At 31.9% G+C, this 21,964-nt stretch overlaps 1 protein-coding gene across 1 annotated transcript in view; it reads right to left on the bottom strand.

Moving 5' to 3' along the window:
* The window catches only part of LOC143249734 (uncharacterized), a 103,428-nt gene that overhangs the window by 38,381 nt on the left and 43,083 nt on the right, over positions 1-21,964 (bottom strand). The window contains exons 3-5 of the mRNA XM_076500064.1: positions 12,802-12,882; positions 4,307-4,360; positions 97-252 (exon numbers count right to left, since the gene is read on the bottom strand). Of these exons, the coding sequence (XP_076356179.1) occupies positions 97-252; positions 4,307-4,360; positions 12,802-12,882 (291 nt within the window). The remainder of the gene's footprint in view (positions 1-96; positions 253-4,306; positions 4,361-12,801; positions 12,883-21,964) is intronic.

Raw genomic sequence — 21,964 nt, 5'->3', positions numbered from 1 at the left:
CCTTTGTATTAAGATATATTTGTAAATAGATTAATAGATATTAACATATATATCATGAAAATGAAACCAAAACCTAAATATCTTGTTGATACCTACATTTAATATTTCCTAACACAATAAACTCGGAGTTTTCTCTTTTCCAGATATGTTTCGGAACAGAATTTCCGGAGGCTAAACATGTGAGGTACACATTATCTTCCTCATGGACTTCTAAGATGGATGTATTTTCGATATCCACAATTGTAGGTGGCACTGAAATAAAAGTTTAAAGCATTAACTTAGGGGTTTGCTTATACTAATACAGCACAGTATAATGTACAGTTAATATTCGGTGCCTTTAAAACTTTTGTTTCAGTCTTTACCTTTCAATTCTTACATTTTATTTCTCTTGCTAATCTTACATTGCAGATAGAAACTCATAGGATAAAGTAGTGAAAAGGTTTGACCTAGGTTTGAGATATATTCGTTTTATTGAGATATTTATTCGTTTCAACGATAAATCCCTGTGAGCAAGATGAAACAAAAGATGTCAGTAAAGATTTAGGATAAAAAATCATTAAGGACTAAGTAGAAATTTTGTTATTAAACGAATATGAAGTGGAATCACTTAGGTCTTGTCTTCACTTATGTATACATATGTATATTTAAAAGTATGGTTATTTGAGAGAAAGTAACTCCAAGTATATTTAATGGAAATAAAAAGAACTGATAATCTGAAATGTAACTTCTCAATATTTTGAACGTTTTGGAACTACGTTTCTCTCTTTCCTGTCTTGTTAAACTTTCTTTTAGTATTAAATGTCTTCATGTGTTGTTTGTACCTGAAACTTTGAGCTGGTAGTTCCATTTATATTAAATACATTTATATTGGATTTCACTTTTGCGAAGCCTATGAAAGTTTCTCGTCTCTCATATCATATAGTTTTGCGTTTACAAACATTTTCATAATGTTGCATTACACTGTGTTTATAAGCATTTTCATAATGTTGCATTTACACTGTGTTTACAAACATTTTCATGATGTTGCATCTACAGTTATTACATACATTTTCATAATGTTGCATTTACACTGTGTTTACAAACATTTTCATGATGTTGCATTTACAGTTATTACATACATTTTGACAACTAAATTAAATAAATCAGACCTTTATACATTCTATACACATGAATACGTTATGCAGTTGCTTGAAAAAAGAAAAATATAAATGATTAAAAATGTGAATCAGTTCTAAATACTTAAACTAAGCATGTCAGTACGTTTGTTTGTTTAGAATTTCGCGCAAAACTGCACGAGGGTTATCTGCGGTAGCAGTCCACCGTCACATTATACACCCCACGGCTGGGAGGGCAGCATGTTTAGCGCGACGCGGGCGCGAATTTAGCAGTGTAATTTAATTCAGAGTTAGGATTTTGATTTACACCATGTAATGTTTTGTGATGTTAAATATATACACTTCAGCTTTGCTCTACTAAACTGCAATAAGATCACAGTTGTTCTAATTATCGTAACATACAATCGAATATATTAGATACACTGTTTCACCATCTTTGCCTTTCATGCATTCTAGAAATTCTGTCCGTTTAGAACTGTAAATAAATCGTTAATAAACTAGAGCACAATGGTGGTTAAAACTTTGACAATTTCCATTAATTTTATAACGAGCTCGAATATTTTTAAAAATTATTCTTAGAAGTAAAATTAGGAGTAACAAGGAAAGCTATGTTTGATATTGACAGAGCGACCTTTTTAGGTGCCTTAGTTCCTCTTTACTAAATGTCTTTTACCTACGACTATATAAAAGTCTATATGACGCATGATACAAAAAGACATATTTGAGTTCCAGTGACTATTGTTATGATGCTCGAAGTAATTCTTAGTGTTTACTTCTGCAATTAGAATATAAATACAAAAAAATATATAAAATTATTAAAAAATCTGATTACCCATTAATATCTAATAAAATAAATATAACTCTTAATGCTACTTATCTTTAATTGTTTATAATCACGAATTCCGAGAACAGACATTTCGATTTTGTTTAAATATAAGTTAACTGGTTTCAGTTATAAATATAACATAGATTATTTTTACAGAAAGAAGACATGTTTGAAAGTATCCTCTAGATCTAAATACAAAATTTACAAATATTAAAAGATGAGACCTGAAAATTAATGATTATGTATTAAAAGTGACACATTAGTCTATTCTGTAATCTCATTTCTAGGCAAGTACGACTTAGATAGATAAATATTTTCGATATCCATGCTCTAAAGCAACTTCTTAATTTCGAAAAGTGCCCGGTATGGCTAGCTGGTTAGGGAGGTCGACTCGTAACCTAAGGATCGCGTGTTCGTAAATGCGTTATAATGTACGGTCAATCCCACTATTCGTTGGTAAAGAGTAGCCCAAGAGTTGGCGGTGGATGGTGGTGACTAGCTGCCTTCCGTCTCGTCTAAATTAGGGACGGCTAACGCAGATAGCCCTCGTGTATCTTTATGCGAACTCTAAAACACAAACATACTTTTGAAAAATGAAAAAAAAAGTATTTTTATTTCCAAAATATGTTTGATTCATGACAAAGAAATATAAATCTCTAAATAAATCTAAGTTTACTTCACTATGGAAACATTTTATTTTAATACAGTAATCAATAAGTAAACAACGATTTGTAAGCCAAGCTGTTATATTATTTTTCAGTTTGATCAAATATACATGTTTTGCATTTTTAGATATTAACGAGAGAACCAGGAAAGGCCCGTAAGTTATGTAACTTATTGTCAAGTAATGTTTAAGATGTTATCAGTTAGACAAGTAGAGTGGAAATATTTAATGCAATATATTTTCTGAAAATATGAATAAAAATACTATACTTCAAGTCAAAAGCGAATGTTTATAAATATTAGCAAAACTATCACCAATACCATTGCATTCTGAGACGTCGATTGTTTAAAATCCTTTATATGTCTACAAGACTAGGAAATTAACCATGAAATATTTAAATTTATTAATCTCATTTAGAGACACATACTTCCATAGATTGATAGATTTAGTAGAAAGCATCAGAAAGTAAAAGAAAATCAGTAGATCAATACAGTTTTTTTAAATTCTAGACAACAAAAATTGTTTACAAAAAGTCAACTGAAAATTAATTTCATTTTAAGTTGCTCGCATACGTGGTGATGTCTGTCTTTCTTCTTTTAACTTATCCAGCAAAATAAAGACCATACAAATAGATGACTCATAAGTCTTATACAAGCAACATGAAACGAAGTTGGGACCGGCATGGCCAAGCGTGTTAAGGCGTTCTGCTCATAATATGAGGGTCGCGGGTTCGAAACCTGTTCACACCAAACATGCTCGCCCTTTCAGCCGTGGGGGCGTTATAATGTCACGGTCAATCCCACTATTCGTTAGTAAAAGAGTAGCCAAAGAGTTGGCGGTGGGTGGTGATGATTAGTTGTCTTCCCTCTCGTCTTACACTGCTAAATTAGGGACGGCTAGCGCAGATAGCCCTCGAGTAGCTTTACGCGAAATTGAAAACAAACAAACAGACGAAACAAAGTTGATGTTGCAGGTGATAAAGATATATTTCATGGTTTTGTTATACCAAACACACACATATATTTAACCATACTATCACATATACGTATCCACACACACAAAAATACCTACTCATACTATCACACGTATGTATCTATACTGATATATATACGTATCCATACACTCACACATGTACTAACCCATACTAACACATGATTGTCTGTTGTTTTCAAATGAAATTAGACACAAATCGGATCAGCATTCGTACTCAGTAGCTTAACCAAGACATGGAAATCCTTATCTAAGTACAGTATTATATATTAAAACAATATCTTTCGACACATTCCTATTAACCTTTTATTCTTATTTAGTGTGACAATATGAAATAAGTTCCTATAATTATTCAAACTGAAAGCTTGCTTTGTTACCTAATAAACACTATTCACTTACTATAAAGGCTTTTTTTTTAAGTTATTTTGATTTTTCTGACACTTATCATTTATAAAAAATAGCTTTTTAACGTCGAATTAAAAGAACAACTAAACTTCAGAAAAATATTCACTTCCTATAATATTATTGTATACTGTATCTGTGATTTCTGTAGTCCGTTACTGGTATATCTTACAAAATAAATAGTTATTAAGATGGCGGACGTAGAAGCTGGCTGCACAAAAACAGACTCAGTTCAATGTTGTAGTCGTGGCAACCACGCCATTTCTCTTACCACATGGAACAATCAATAGCATGGAGCTATAAACCTACCGGGCGTTCCGGGTGTTTCAGAGTCTTCTTTCTTTTTTTGAGGATCTGGAACACCTATTGAGAGATGATAGATGAAAAATAAAAACCAAAGAAACCAAGAGCATCTACAAATCATCATTATGGTCAAAAGTAAAACCTCAGTGTAATGTAAGAAGTTTATTCGTTGAATTTCTCAAAAATACATTCATGCAGTAAGGCTTAACAACTCTGACGTTTGTAGCGGTAAGCCAAGTAAACGGAAAGCGTGAAAAGTAAAAATTCGGTAATCATTACCATTTCTTGTAGACAATAAAATTGTACTTTTTTTCTGTTTTTTAATAAAAAAAAACAAAAAATTGTTGACAGTAAATATACGTACACAAAATTAAACTTATTAATTAAGGTTCTTCAGGTTTTCATAGAGAAAAAAAGGGAGTTTGTTCTCATACACTGTATATAGGCCCAGCATGGCCAGCAGGTTAAGACATTCAATTCGTAATCTGAAGGTCGCAGGTTCGAACCACTGTCACACTAAACATGTTCGCCCTTTCAGCAGTAGGGCCTTATAATGTGACGATCAATCCCACTATTCGTTGGTAAAAAAGTAGCCCAAGAGTTAGCGGTGGGTGGTGATGACTAGCTGCCTTTCCTCTAGTCTTATATTGCTAAATTAGGGACGGCTAGCGCAAATAGCCGTCATGTAGCTTTGCGCGAAATTAGAAAACATACATTGTATACATATTTTTAAAAAGTATTTGAATAAAATATAAAATTATTACAATATTAAAATGATATTTAGTTTTGTTGAAAAATATTTGTATCTATTTAAAAAAAAACTTATATAGCTTTTATTTAAAACCATTAAACAAAGACAATAAAATTAATTTTAAATGGCCCAAATTTATATATCCATTTTTAAAAAAAATAACAGTTAAGACTGTTAAAATGGAAAATGACATATAATAATACACGAGATTTTGCTGAGAGATACTAATTAATGTAAAACATAAGAACTTTTTCACACCTCAAAACAGTAAATTGATGCATGGTACAAATAAGATCTGAAGCATGTCTGATACGAATGGCACTTTATGTGACATGTAAATAGTAATCCCTAATGAAGAACTGTTCTACGTTACAACAGCCCAGAACTAAAGATGCTTAGAGCATTTAGAAGCATGCTGCAGATGACACCTTGGACCCTCCGATCCGCAACTCGCCACGCTCACAACTAGATCTCGCATGGTCCGAAATGAGGAAAGATGTGACACAATTTATACTCTGAGATGATGGTCGACATAAACATTACAAAAATGTCATGAAATGAATATAACGTACTTTTCTTCTGTTAAGATAAAATGGATAACGTGGAGACTGCGAAGCTGAATGCAACAGGAAACGTAATATTATATTAAAAGAAACATGGAGACGTCTTGAATAAGTTAATTGAGACCATATAATACCGTCATAGTTTAATTTCCAAACAATCTCATGTTAAGTGGCTACAGGCTGTAAAGATGTTTAAATATAAACCTAGAAAAATGTTACAGCAATAATGGAACTATTTTAACCAGAATTCATCTATGATAATTGCAACTTAATACTCAGAAGTGAAAAGGGCAATGTTTCTATTAATGTCTTCTCATTTACCACATATATTTTCTCTTGCATTAGTGACGACACTTTTCCTTCTTGAGCCCATGACCACAGATGAAATTCTTATATTACCTTACCTTGATGATATATGATGCGTATTGGTCTCTCTAGCGTAAATTGGCCACTAGCTGTCAAACCTCATTTAAAGCAAAGTCTTTCTTTTAAATTCCAATCGCTGAGGAAATTTCAATTTTTTCGAGTTCGTACTCACAAAAAACTACCAGCTAGTTTTTATTTAAAATACAAATGAAACGGCTAAGAATACTCAAGAATTACGAATATACTAAATTCAAAAAAAATTTATAGCCTGAAAGCTATCTTATGCAAAGCCCGGCATGGCCAAGCATGTTAAGGCATGCGACTCGTAATCTGTGGGTCGTGCCAAAAATGCTCGCCCTCCCAGCCGTGGGGGTGTTATAATGTGACGATCAATCCCACTATTCGTTGGTAAAAGAGTAGCCCAAGAGTTGGCGGTGGGTGGTGATGACTAGCTGCCTTCCCTCTAGTTTTACACTGCTAAATTAGGGACGGCTAGCACAGATAGCCCTCGAGTAGCTTTGTGCGAAATTCAAAACAAACAATCTTATGCAACATAAGGGCTAAACCGCCAGGCTAGAAATTCCATGAATTCAGATACAGCTATCCTAAATTTTGAACGTTTTTTCAAGATTGGAGAATAACTAGCCAATTGTATCCATTGTGCCTACTTTCAATCAAACAGGAGATTCACCGTTCATAAAACTTTTTTACTAAAAGTACGGAATGTATTCAGCTGCATTTCATGGTTCGATCTTTGGATTTCCGATTCATATCATACACACTAAGTATTGGGTCACTAGTGGCTCAACTAACTGAAATAATTGAGTATAACATGTCAATATTCAATTGCCTGTAATTCCTACTAATCAAGTAACTTATCATTCAACTTATTTTTGGTTTTATAAAATAAGCAGAAACAAGTTGTTGTTTTTTGTTTTTGGAATTTCGCACAAAGCTACTCCAGGACTATCTGTGCTAGCCGTCCCTAATTTAGCGGTGTAAGACTAGAGGGAAGGCAGCTAGTCATCACCACCCACCGCCAACTCTTGGGCTACTCTTTTACCAACGAATAGTGGGATTGACCGTCACATTATAACGCCCCCACGGCTGAGAGGGAGAGCATGTTTGGCGCGACGCGAGCGCGAACCCGCGACCCTCGGATCACGAGTCGCACGCCTTACGCGCTTGGCCATGCCAGGCCGAAAGCAGAAACAAACACTGAAAATAAGGCTAAGACGGGATTCTGTATATCAGAATAAAAAGCGATTGCTATTTCATACTGTGGATTGGTTTGGCTTGGTTTGAATTTCTCGCAAAGCTACACGAAGACTATTTGCAGTGTAAGACTAGAGGGAAGGCAGCTAATCATCACCACCTAACGTCAACTCTTGGGCTACTATTTTACCAAATAATATATGAAAACTATATAATTATATTGCCATAGTGGATTTGACCGCACATTATAACGCTCACACGGGTGAAAGGACGAGTATGCTTGATGTGACGGGGATTCGAATCCGCGACTTTCGTGTTACGAGTCGAGTGCCTTAACCATCTGGCCATGCAGGGCCTTCGTACTGTGGAAGGAATAACATTTTCATGATGTTATTATGTACATTTTTATCACGTTAAAAATAGATAAGGTACCGGATTGCGAGGATAATTGGGGCCGGCATGGCTAGGTGGATTAGAGCGTTCGACTCGTAATCTGAGGGTCGCGGGTTCGAATTCCTGTCGCACCAAACATGCTCGACCTTTCAGTCGTGGGGACGTTATAATGTGACCGGCAATACTACTATTCGTTGGTAAAAGAGTAACCCAAAGGTTTGGCGGCGAGTGGTGATGACTAGCTGCTTTCCCTCTAGTCTTGCACTGCTAAAGTAGAGACGGCTAGCGCAGATATTCCATGTGTAACTTTTCGCGAAATTCAAAAACAAACAAAGACAATAATTTATTAGATAAATTTGTACATGATGCTTGATTATGTAATATAAATTCATCTCAGTTAAAAATAGTGGATAATTTCTGTAAGAATATGTCGAACTTCGCGTTTGATATATATATATATATATTATTCTGTAGTGGTTGCTTATTACTTTTGAACCATGTTGTCTTGAAACTGAATTTTACAACGATGTGATACACAGATGTTGCAAGCTAAGTCTTCGACGCCAGATTTTTATCGCAGGTGACACAGAATTGTTTGAAAATTAATATATCTGAACATTAAAAAAGGCCAGATTTCAGCAAGTTCGAAGTTTGCTTTGGCCAAACAGAATAGTTTTGACTTTAGGTGTATTGAGTAAAGGTGTTAGTGTTAGCATCGTATAAATAACAAAACTGAAATATCTTGTTAAAACCTTTTTTTTTTATATTCTTATCATATTTCCTTTTTAAAGTCTTCAAAAATGGAAATGAATGCGCGTTATTCATGACAAATCTTGGATAAAGTCATAGTTTTTTTAGCTTGTAGTGTCGTTAGTAAATGTTTCAATATGTGTTATACTTGACAAGTGTGTAAATTCGCTTAAGTTTAGTAACGATAGCATATTAGGCTACTGTGAAAACGTCAGTTTTACGTGATATGGGAGAGGTACTTTGTTTGTTTGTTTAGAATTGAACACATAGTTGCACAATGGGCTATCTGTGATCTGCCCACCAGGGGTATCGAATCTCAGTTTCTAACGGTGTCCGTAGACATACCGGTGTGCCACTGAAGGGGAGTGGCACAAGATGTAATGTGAGGTTCAAAAGTTCTAATGTTCAGTCTTATAGGGGATAGTCAAATTAGTTATGGATATCACGTACATGATATATTTTTTTAAAAAAATTTGATAAAAAAAATTCTACAATCTATTAGCTTGAATTACTTTTGGTAATGTCCTTTATGTTTAGTCTAAATGATTTATTTTATTTGACTAAAACCATTGCCGCAAGTATTATTACATTGAGTTGTAAGTCAGTATCGCATAAACAACGTTTGCAATTTTTTAAATACAATATTAGTGTATCCTGAAGTCTGTTTACAAATGTTTCAATCTGTGTAATACGTAAATCTATTCTTTTACTTACGCATATTAACAATAGCATTTTTGGTTAAAATGAAGAATGAATTTTGTATAAAAAAATATAAATGGAGATTTGTATTAGATGTTTAAACATATTTGTTAGAAACTTGTATTTATGGGGTATAATTTATCATAAAAGACCAAATTAGACATGTAATTATCTAAAATTTGATATCTGGTCTGAACAACGTAGAATTAAATTACTTTCTGTCAGTTAATTGTTAATGTAATGTGAATATAAAATATATTTTGTATCTGACTCTATCTGAACTTTTTACTAGTTGCTGTACTGTTGTATTCAATTAATTACTGAGGTGATCGTAAAATGCTTTTGTTGTAAAGTATGATAAAGTCATTGAAGTATCATACACTAACTTTTCCTTTGTAAACTGTCATTAAAGTCTTGCATACTGATCTAAAATGAGTAAGTAGTAATGTGGTCATAATGTATGAAAGCTATTCCAGTATTTTATAAAGTAAGATGTTTATGTAAGTGATATATTAGTGTTTCAATTTTGTTAATAAATTTCTCAATATATGTGATAACTGTCACGTCTGTGGTTTTACATTGTTGCTGTAACATAGATTACAGATCGATAAAAAGTTGGTTTTATAAAACATGAAAGGATAACCAGTTGACTCATAATTATAGATTCTTTTAAGATCATGACTGCCAACTTTTTTTCAGTTATAAACTATGTTCATTCGTAAAACATGGTTCTGATGCTTTGGTGAACTTATAAGTTTAAATCATATTGTATACAAAAAGTTAAGGTTTGAAAGATACAGAATGATAATTTCCTGTTTTTTTGTCGGTTTTATAGAAAGAAAAGCATTACTTGTTTTATACATAGGTAAACGTGTAATCTGGTCTTATAATAGGTTGAAGTTTTTCAGTTTGCTGCCAGAAAAATATAACGTTTAGCATGTATGTTAATGACCCTAGTCTTTAAGTGTTTAAAAAAGGTTCGATAGCAAACGTATAGCGGAAAAAATGGTAAGAATAATAGTTATCAACCCGAAATAGATACAGGATATAACGAATAATCTGAAAGATATACATTATTTGTGTTATCTCTGTCAACTAATCTGTCTGCTGAAGATTCACTATTTAACTCAAATATTATAAGTGATCTCGCTTTAGCAGAATTCCACTCAATTTTAGAAATTGATTAGTCAAGAAACATCATAACTGATATCTAAGCAGCTATGAACACTACAGAAATTTATTTGATATTCCACAGTATTTGTATATGTAATAGAAGTCAAAAGGTGTGTTTGTTAGTAATCACCTTCCTAAGTATGCAGAAGAGCAACTGTGTATCTGTAGACTTATACACTTACTCTATCGTTTTACTTTGTAAGTTTTCAGCGCTCTTACTCGAGCCTTCATAAGGTAACACTATCCATGTATAATTCCACATATTAATTAAACTACGTTATATTTCCTTAAAAACTGTACCCATCAATCTGGATCAGAGTCGTAAAAACCTGCTAGGTACTGGGTCTCTATTTACCTTGTTACAGATGAGAAAGGAGAATATTTTGATGTATTAGGACTGGTTCCATAAAACCTCAACTAAGAAGATATAGCTAGAAGAACTGATAGCTGAACTTGGATTTCACAGAGCTGATAATGAAATGTTTGTCCATGACTTTGTTGCAAAACTTTTTCATACAAATATGTCCTCAGTAGATGTGTTTTTATGTATATCAGATTGCAACTTCTTTATTGTGAGAATATTAATCAATAAATTATTCAAAATGTATCGATAACTATTGCGTTTAAATATTTTATAAATAAAATAAAATAATAAAAATACAATAATTTTAATTTTGAGAGCATACAATTAAGTCTAGACATTGACGACATAATTGCATGTAGAGACGCCCCAAGATGTGTTCATCACCCTATTGAATTATCTGCTTATAGAACCAATAGCTTTAGTAACCCAATCTTATGCTACTTTGTAGACTATGGTGTTAAACCAAGAAATACACCTTCTTGTACCACTTCCTGGAACTATGACATAATCATCTCTGGTGCATGGCCCTATACCATCATTGCCTCTAACCCCACCCAGTAATAGTTATGTATCCCTCAGACGGCATCCTTTGGACAGCAGGGTGTCCCCATAACTACTCATGTAAATGGAAAGTTCGCATAGGGGAACGAAGGAAAAGAAATAGAATTCTCTTTATCCATACAACATAATAAAGTGTACGTCTCATACAATCATGTGGTAAGAAATGTAATTACTGTTATATTAAAGCTTATTTTATTACTCAAGATAAATTTTGTCTTCATCTTTTCATTATATGGCTAATGTTAATCAATCTTAATGAAAGACAGGGATCGTATATAACATCTGTATTACTAGATATTCATAGTCGTAGGGTCTGAACTGGGTGAAAGTTTATGTAATGTAATTAAGAAAAGCTTTGGTGAATACAGAAAGTTTCCTTTTATATTGTAAAGCTGTTTAATTGTTAAGCGCACAATAGTGTTAAAACGTTCGGACTTACTGCTGAGCCACAGTTTTATTTTAGAAATATTTTATTTTGATAAATAGAATTTTTTTTACATTAATGATCTGTATGAAGTACGAAAAATTAATGTGGGCGCGAAAATTTCTCTTCATATTTGTTAATATCTGATCTTATGTTAACAATATAATATAATATTATAATATTATGTTATAATATTTTATGTTCTAATAAAAAAATAAAAGTAATATTTGCTGATTCATTTCAAATCTGTGAAATATAAAGATTTATTTGAAGTCTACTTATGATATAGGGGCTTTCAACTTGAATGGCATTTCATGCGCATGTGAGCTACACAGTCAAGTCAAAAGCTCTTAGGATTCAGATATAACCAACACTATACTTGTACCCTATGATCAGACAAAAGACAGTCTGTTAGCGTTACCTACCGCCACAAGGGTGCTGTCTGGAATTTTAAACTGATTAATTGGGTTGACTGTCATTTCTATAACACACCCAAAGCTGAAAGCCAGAATGTATTCAACTTTGTTAACTATACGTTATTGGCTTCACCTTGAAATATAAAAGGCTTTTCACCTTCTACTAATTCATACTGCTATTGATATTACATATTCTTTTAGCACAGAGATTTATGAAAATTCCAGTTCCGTCTGCAGCGCTGTAATGGCAACTTACTGAACAATGTACAGATAGCCTGCTGTGGCTTTGCTATAAGAAAACACCCAAATATTTTTTTAAAAGTTGTTAGCCATCGAAGTAAAATTAGGATTTATATCTCTTGAAACTATTCCATTAAAGTAGAAACTCTTGTAAATAATATAAACATAACTAATTACTCCGTGTATTTTTAGAACAAAATACACATTTTGAAAAGGATGGTAAATACAATACTTTTATCTTCTTCTTACATCCAATGTAGTACTTCTAAAATCACGAGATATGACGCATACACGGTTTCATATTTTTTAATTTTGTTTTTCTTGCATATAATATTATTCGTTTTAAATGTTTTCCTTTATAAGTTCTTGACGTTAAAATATAAAAACGTGGTACCCATGGTGTTAAAAGTACACAAAAGAACATGGTGTTAAAAGTATTTTTTGCTCAATGCCTAAATTTCAACTGTAAAGCAACATTCTCCTAATGATCATTTTTCATTATAAATAAGCCTTATAACAATGTGATACCAAATAATTGAATTTACAGAAAAAGGTGAAAAATAATATTGAATTAACTTAGCATCACCTTTTGATCTTTTTGATAGTGTAGCTCCATACGCTTCTTCAGGCTTTTGTAGTCCTTGTTTTTCAGGAAGTTCCCTTTTACCTTCATAGAAGAAGTATATATATGATTAGATGCCGTTCGCAATATAACTTAAAACTACATATTATTTATATTTTGATTTCCCTAGTTTCAATGTTTATTAACAACTGAATAAAATATATTCCATTTTTCTCTATGTTTATGAATAATAAATCTACCTTAAATATTTTCTCCTTCGTGTTCGAAATAACATGATGAAAACTTTCCTACTTCATAAAACTGGAAACAACGCATAACTTTGATTTTTATTAACATCTAAAAATGCATTTTAAATAGCTTTTTTTAATTAATTACGTTTTTATTATGAAGCAATAGAAAAAGAGAAAATAAAAATCATTTTTATGGCAGATAAGGCTTCATTCAATGACTCCTTGGTTATTATTCATTCTAAAAGAAATAAAACAGGAAACAAGAATGATAGAATAGAAAGAAAGACATTTTAAAAGTTTAACTTTTTCGATTAAATTTAAGCAGAATAAAATCATTTCATTGTAGCCATGTAGTCACCGAGTCGTCACATTGTTGTATCTTTATTCAAGGGAGTTTAGAACATACTGGAAATTGAAAACAATAACAGAAGCTATAAAGTCGTGAAATGGTTGTGTATTGAGTTATAAAAAACTACATTTTCTTTTAAATCGATAACCAACGTTTTGGAGCATGAGAATGTTAAACGTAATGGTTATTAAAACGTAAAATAGTAGATTAATGTCCAGGGATTAAACTGGTCTACCATATTATAATGAAAGTAATGAAGGCTTGATAACAGTTAGTAACCAAGAGATGGTAGCGTATTTTGGAATTATCTTAAAGCTCGTATAAAGATAAGCTAGTTTAAAAGCTAATCTATGGAAATACTTCACGCTTGTTCGTTCAGTCGTGTCGAAAAACCTTTCGTACGTCTACTTACCATGATGATAACTGAATTACTAATGATGTATTTCCTTTAGTTCATTATTATATTGTTTTCAAAAAATACATTTAACTGATGAAATATGGTGTAGGTAATTACACCCTTGAGCTAATGTGCGAGAGGTTAATATCTATAAACAAAACTTAATTGTATGTGCTAATTTAGTAGTATTTTGACTCAGTTTTGTGCCATGGCGCCACGGGAAACATCTTTAGAGCATAAATATTAGGGTTAGAGTAGGTTCTTGACAATTCGACAGTGAAATGCATCCAGTGAAAACTTATATAGGTGGTATACAATGTTACAGATCTCTTCAAGATAGAACATTCCTATTTTAAAGTAATAAGGAGAAGCAGGCGAAAGGGGAAAATAAGCATATTCGTTTGTGGGTATAAAACATCCTCAAAAATAAAATATCGAACATAACACCCCTTAAAAAAGTGTCAATCAAGCGTAAAAAAGATAATTCAAAAAATCTTGCACGTTTTAAAAAAACATATAATTCACAAATATACAAGCTGCTACCTACAATAATAAACTGAAAATATTTTGGACACCGAAATCTACCTGAACGTCTGTGACAAGAAATGAAGATTTTTGATAATGTAGTGATAAGTACTCATCTTTAAACTTGAAATAAATCTGGTTTAAAGTAAGTCTCACAGTTTAAACATCTCTCGAGAATTCGTTTTTTGTTTTTTTTAAGTTTATAGGTTGAATTCAGTTCTTTCAACAACCATATGTCATTTATAAATTAGGGCCCGGCATGGCCTAGTGCGTTAAGGCGTGCGCTTCGTAATCTGAAGGTGGCGGGTTCGCGCCTGAGTCGCGTCAAACGTTCTTGCCCTCCCAGCCGATCCCAGATGATCCTCGTGTAGCTTTAGGCGAAATCCAAAACAAATAATCGTTAGCTTGTTGGCATTATTCAATTACTTACATTGTGAGTAAAAGTGGGTAATACCAACTTATTTTCAAGAATGAAAAACGTCTCTTTTTTCCATAGTACTGTATATTATGATTTTGAGCTTTACCTGTTACCTAAACATCTTGGGAGAAGGAATCATAATTACATTCACTTAGTGCATGATGACTAATCCTTGGGTTGACCTTGAATTGAGGATTAAAGTATTCTTTTAAATAATCTTCCAAAATCCTGACAGTTAAAGCAACGTAAGCACCCTGACACGTTGCGCAGCATAATTTATAAATTTGTTTGTTTGTTTGTTTTGGAATTTCGCACAAAGCTACTCGAGGGCTATCTGCGCTAGACCTCCCTAATTTAGCAGTGTAAGACTAGAGGAAAGGCAGCTAGTCATCACCACACATCATCAACTCTTGAGTTAGTTTTTACCAACGAATAGTAGGATTGACCGTACATTATAACGCCCCCACAGCTAAAAGGGCGAGCATGTTTGGTGTGATGGGGATTCAAACCCGCAATTTTCAGATTACAAGTCGAGTGCCTTAACCACCTGGCCAAGCCGAGCACAATTAATAGGGAAACAAAGATTTTCGGATTTATGCAACTGCCCATTCTAACGTATCATTGCAGGATCTGCACTTGAAACTTTGACTGCACATTTTTTAGATCCTTACTGTATTCTTAAACCATTGAGAATCATATTTCTGCACGTTTTACTGCTGGTACTCTTCAGTACTCTTTAAGAAAGAAAATAGTGTATATGAACCTTGTTGGCAAATATAATAAATATTATATATGTCGACATTGAATTAACTTATAGATGAAAATGTCAAGTAATTTTGGACTGTAATGTATAGCATAATAAATCGGAGACTCGTCCAAGATGAACAACAATAGGTAAAATGTCCAACATTTTCTTCAGCAATTTAAGAATTACAAAAAAGTACATGTAAAATAACATAGTTGTACTTCACGTAACACCAGTTTTCAGATCATCATACGTTTCTGATAAGAAAAGAAACAAAAATGCCAGCTGCATTTCAGTTTTAAAGCAATATTTTGTAACCCGTTTTAACGCTGTTTTAGCATAGCATTTGAAAGCACTTCAAATAATTTTGTTCAAAATAACCAATTAGTTTAGCAGAAGGTCCCTAGTTATGACAGTTATATATTTATATATTTATTTGAAAATATTGATACATTTACATAAAAAATAGAGAAGAATTACAAAAAAGAATACGAAGCTCTATATTTTACCAAGCCTAATGTTAGGGTAAATTATAAGCCTACTTTCATAGTCAGTATAAATAATCTTTTCTTTTGATGTCATAGTGTGCTATTTGTTTTCTGCTTTTAAGGCAGGTGACTATTTTCATTGTGTTTTATTTTCCGCCCGCTCTAGGGATCAGAGCGGCTTCTATTGTTAAGCACTGCTTTGTCAGCCTCTATTCAAGAATGAGTATTCTTTTATTAAAGAGTACTTATACTTTGTAAGAAAACTTCGGATACAAACTTTGCCGAAAGATAAAACACTTAGACTCTTTAACAAAACCTTTTAAAGTCAACGAAGCGAACGCAGCCCAATAATACACTGTATTACCTATGAATAAAACGTTTGCTTGAAGAGGAACATTCAAGGGTTAGTCTTCAAAGCAAACACGTTTGATTGGTTCAGTTATGATCAGATGGTATAAAAAGTGAGTAAGACATGTTTTACATTCTCCGAAGAATATTCATATCGTTGTCAATGTTGTTAATAAACAATGAGTAAAGTAACATATGCTTGGGTACATCAACAGTATTAATAATTAGAGATGAAACATAAAAATTAATATGCTTGGGTACATCAACAGTATTAATAATTAGAGATGAAACATAAAAATTAATATGCTTGGGTACATCAACAGTATTAATAATTAGAGATGAAACATAAAAATTAATATGCTTGGGTACATCAACAGTATTAATAATTAGAGATGAAACATAAAAATTAATATGCTTGGATACATCAACAGTATTAATAATTAGAGATGAAACATAAAAATTAATATGCTTGGATACATCAACAGTATTAATAATTAGAGATGAAACATAAAAATTAATATGCTTGGGTACATCAACAGTATTAATAATTAGAGATGAAACATAAAAATTAATATGCTTGGGTACATCAACAGTATTAATAATTAGAGATGAAACATAAAAATTAATATGCTTGGGTACATCAACAGTATTAATAATTAGAGATGAAACATAAAAAAGAATATGCTTGGGTATATCAACAGTATTAATAATTAGAGATGAAACATAAAAATTAATATGCTTGAGTACATCAACAGTATTAATAATTAGAGATGAAACATAAAAATTAATATGCTTGGGTACATCAACAGTATTAATAATTAGAGATGAAACATAAAAATTAATATGCATCAACAGTATTAATAATTAGAGATGATGCTTGGGTACATCAACAGTATTAATAATTAGAGATGAAACATAAAAATTAATATGCTTGGGTACATCAACAGTATTAACAATTAGAGATGAAACATAAAAATTAATATGCTTGGGTACATCAACAGTATTAATAATTAGAGATGAAACATAAAAATTAACATGCTTGGGTACATCAACAGTATTAATAATTAGAGATGAAACATAAACATTAATATGCTTGGTTACATCAACAGTGTTAATAATTAGAGATGAAACATAAAAATTAATATGCTTGCTTACATCAACAGTATTAATAATTAGAGATAAAACATAAAAATTAATATGTTTGGGTACATCAACAGTATTAATAATTAGAGATGAAACATAAAATTTAATTGAAACGCCAGACAGTGAAACGATTACACTATGTAACAAAATTTTTACTTTTCTTTGCTCCTCGGCAGAAAGCGTTATTTCCCAATTGCTTATACCCAAAGTAAATGGAAAAGACCAAATGTTTCTTTAAACTTTACTTTTGTGACCTGGGTAATAAAATTTTCAAATTTACCCATTTTCCAGAACATTCGAGGTAGATTCAGTGCTGAGTAGTTAGAGAATTTTCTCGAACTTACAAGAACTTTCAAGAACCTTTTAGAATTTTATAGAACTTTCCTCAGTAATATATATACAAGGGCTCACCATTCAAAACTTCAGTTTAATTCTAGTTGCCTAAGTGAACACATAAACCTATCTGATTTTATCAGAGATGGCATCAAGAAGCTGCAAGCATTCTCCAGGCGTATTCTGCTATGTATGTGGCCAATTTATCAAGACAAGAGCAAAAAAGTGCTCTGTGACAGCATCTGTTGAAATGTGTGAAGCATATGACATATTTTGGCATGCATGTCGGCGATCAAGACAAACCCTGGGCACCTCATTTTACCTGCGAGCATTGCAAAAAGCCTCCAAAAGGTAAGACAGACAATTTTTGTTTGCTTGAATAGTGAGATTTTATATTATACAAATTTTAGACATTCTAAATTTTAAATATCTTTTAATTTATTTTTTTTATTTCCAATAATATAGAAATATATCACATAAAATATTTTGCATGAACTTCTTACACATTAGTTATGGATGAAATAAATTTATTTTTCATAATAACAATTTTATTTTGCTCTTTTGCAGGATGGTACAGAGAGGAAAAAAAAAAAGCCATGAAGTTCTTTATTCCAAGAATTTGGCATGAACCCACTGACCACTCAAGCAATTGCTACTTCTGCATGGTGGACACGTCTAAACGTTGGGCTGGCAAGAATGCATCTGCTATCAAGTATTCAGACCTTCCATCATCCATCGCTTCAGCGTCACACTGCCCTGAGCACCCTGTACTCACTCCGTCAGAGAGAAAGCAGCCATCCTCAGATGAGAGCAGCAAATCAGAAGAGGAGATAGACGTTGAAGATCCAGATTACAGTTTCAGGGGTGCAGCTGATGAGAGAATCCTATACTATCCTAACCAAAGAGACCTCAATGACTTGATCTGAGATCTTGATGTAACAAAGTCGAATGCTGAGACCTAATATTTGGGATCTGATACGTGAAAGGGATTTACATTACAGTCGCAAATCTCGAAAAACTACTCACGTTTAAACATTTTTGTATAGCTTTAGTATAAATACATGTAAATCTTGATTCATATGTTGTTTTATTCAGACCTTATGTAAATGAAAACGTGTAAATTTGCCCGTTTTTAAATAAAAAACAGGTTAATTTCTAAATTTCATTATCCAGGTCACAAAAGCAAAGCTTGAAGGGAATAATGGCCATTTTCTGTACTTTTGCAACATAACGAATTAATAAATAACACACACTATCCAGAAACAAAATTTGTGTTACATAGTGTTATTGTTCATTCATGTGTTACTCTTCATGTGGTCTTACCTCATGTTAAAAATGGTATATTTTGGAGTCGTTTGTTATTTATTATCTGTCACACTTCATACATTTAAATATCGGATAACACTGAAATGTCTAATATAATTTAACTTGGAAACGGCTTAACGTATTCTTAAGGTGTTCTGATTTAAAACAAGAGCAGCGAATATATAAATATTTTATACATGTTCGTTTGATGTTAAGCACAAATCTACACAATTATATATCTGTGCTCTTCCCACCACGGGTATCGGAACCCCGTCTACAGCGATGTAAGTACGCAGAAATACCACTATGCCACTGTGGAAGGCTTCCTTGGTGTAATATACGAATTTACCTTTATGATAAAATAGTTCTGTATAGTGTGGATTTTATAGTTTTTGTGACCACTGGAAAACCCAACACTTTAATGTTATTTTTAAATCACGTATTAAAAAGCATTCGTGTGCTTTTTCAAAATCTAAATCGAACATGATATATAGAGATAAACCTGTTTTATTTATAGCATGTCGATATCTGCTCGGGTTTTGATTTATTCAGTTCCATAGAGAAAACATAACATACTCATCTAAGTAAAACATCCAAACAATGCTTTTCCATGAATGATGCTGAAACCAACCAATTTATACATTTGTGTTACAATGTTTCTTTGATCACATTTTTCTGTGAATAGCACTTTGATAATTTATGCTGCATGACTTCATACTTAATTTATTAGTTAAGGACCAATTTGTTCGTTTTGTTTCTTCTACAATAAGATTTCGAGCTCGAGACCTTTCTCACGTGAATGAGTAGTATAATAACTAAAGAGTTAATCCCAAGGTAGTACTGCTAATAAGACAACCTCTAGGTAGTACTGCTAATAAGACACTTTCGTATGAACTCGAACTATAATAATACTATAAACGTCCGCAAAGCATAAATAAACAAAACCGTGTTAGAAATCATAATTTTTACTTTATACTTTGATTTTATTCGGTAACATCTGCATGTATAATTAATGATTTTGTTTCGATTTTCCTTAACGTATGAAAATTAATGCCCAAAACTATAAAAATTCAAACTTGTGGTTATTCAAGATAAACAAACGAAGAGTCGGTTCATTTTATGACATCCTTTGTTAGTAATCATTAAATTATTATTTAATTCTTTCAGAGAAAACCATCAGTAACTGTTACATGGTTGAAACAAAAACACTTAATGAAATATTATTGAAAAAATGGGTTTAAATGCTATTTCAAAAGTAACTTTCACACATAGAGATGCTTTGTAAGGACTAAGAGAACATTAGTAACGCTACCCACTTTTTACACCCATAAGCAGGCTGCAGTATATGATATTTATTATTATACCAGATACATACGGTACAAAATAGATACATACATCAATAGTAAGTTATCGTAGGGTATATATAATCTTCAAAAGCCATCTCAAATCTGCAGAAGAGTATGAATAGTTTTAGCAGCTCATTAACAAATGAAATGCTTTGTATTTTTCTTATTTCTCATATTACAGTGTTATGTATTGTAATTTATATAATACGATCCTCCAATTTATTATGTTACGCGTTTCAATTTCAAATAGCCTGAAAACGAGTTAAATTTTAATTTCAATTTAGAACTTAATTGAATATATTGGTGTATCACTTTTACGATATTTGTCAGCAAGATTGATACACAAAATTTTCTTTCTTAATACAAATATATTTTAATATACAAACAATAATACAATTGATAATAACAATTATTACAAATAATGAGTTATATACAAGTTGTTGCAAACAATGTTGAGTATTATACGTGGTCTGAAACTGAATATTTTATCGACGGTTCACGATGAGCGAACTAATTATGACTTGATATCAGTACAGTCGACTTAATTTGTAATTTTTCAATACTGAAGTTATATAATGTTTTCGTAGAAATACTAATATCCAATGTTAATCAGCTGAAGTTAAACGATTTCTATCATTCGAAATTTAAAAATGTTTCTGTAAACCATCTCTAGTTTTCTTATTAACAAGCGTTACTCACCGTTATAGCTTCGAGGTTTATAGTATACCAACTCTATCAAACCAACAATATAAAGTGTCTCTTGGCGCGTCGGTTTATAAGCGTTAAGGCGACATTCTAGAAATTTCAGTTGTCTCAACAATACACTAGTGGTTTCGTAAAATAATTGTTGATTTTTTTCACTCGAGAATCTTCTGCAATTTTAGGGAACAAGCGGGATTTTGCAGAACACATTTGACAATATAAGCTATATACATTTTCATATATGAATTTAACTCAATTAAAAGTTTATATTAAATAATAAATCCGTTACAACAGGCGCTTACAAAAATACCTGGTTTAAAGAAACAAGAAATCTAGAGATTATTAGATAAAATTGTGTTATATGATTCAAAAAGAAATTTCAAAAAATATCAAATAAATAAGATATCTACTCATAATTAGGAAGACATTTTGTTTTAATGGTTTTTGTATAAGTGTATTCCTAGATAGCTTTTTTCAAAAAGAAGATTTATAAACAAGAAACTTTAAAACTATATATGCATAGCTTTTAGATTTTAACTTGTGGAAACAGTATTTTTTTTCAATAATCTATGTTTAATTCTGAATGTTCTAACTTAAACAGCCGTTTTTACAAACTTTATAATTCTGACCTGATGAAAAACTATTCATGAAGTTAAAATGATACGGTGTTTAATATTTAACCAGCTTATTGATGGTTAATTTGCAGAAACAGAAGTCATAAAAATGACCGGAAATTGTAGTATTTCAAAACCAAATTCCATTTATTGGATTAACGTCTGTATATACCAAACAATTGTCATGAGAAATAATAAGAAATTCTGAGAAGGATTAAAAGAC

This window comes from Tachypleus tridentatus, chromosome 4 (assembly GCF_004210375.1).
Source record: "Tachypleus tridentatus isolate NWPU-2018 chromosome 4, ASM421037v1, whole genome shotgun sequence".
NCBI lineage: Eukaryota > Metazoa > Arthropoda > Merostomata > Xiphosura > Limulidae > Tachypleus > Tachypleus tridentatus.
This window is presented reverse-complemented; position numbering and strand designations above follow the sequence as displayed.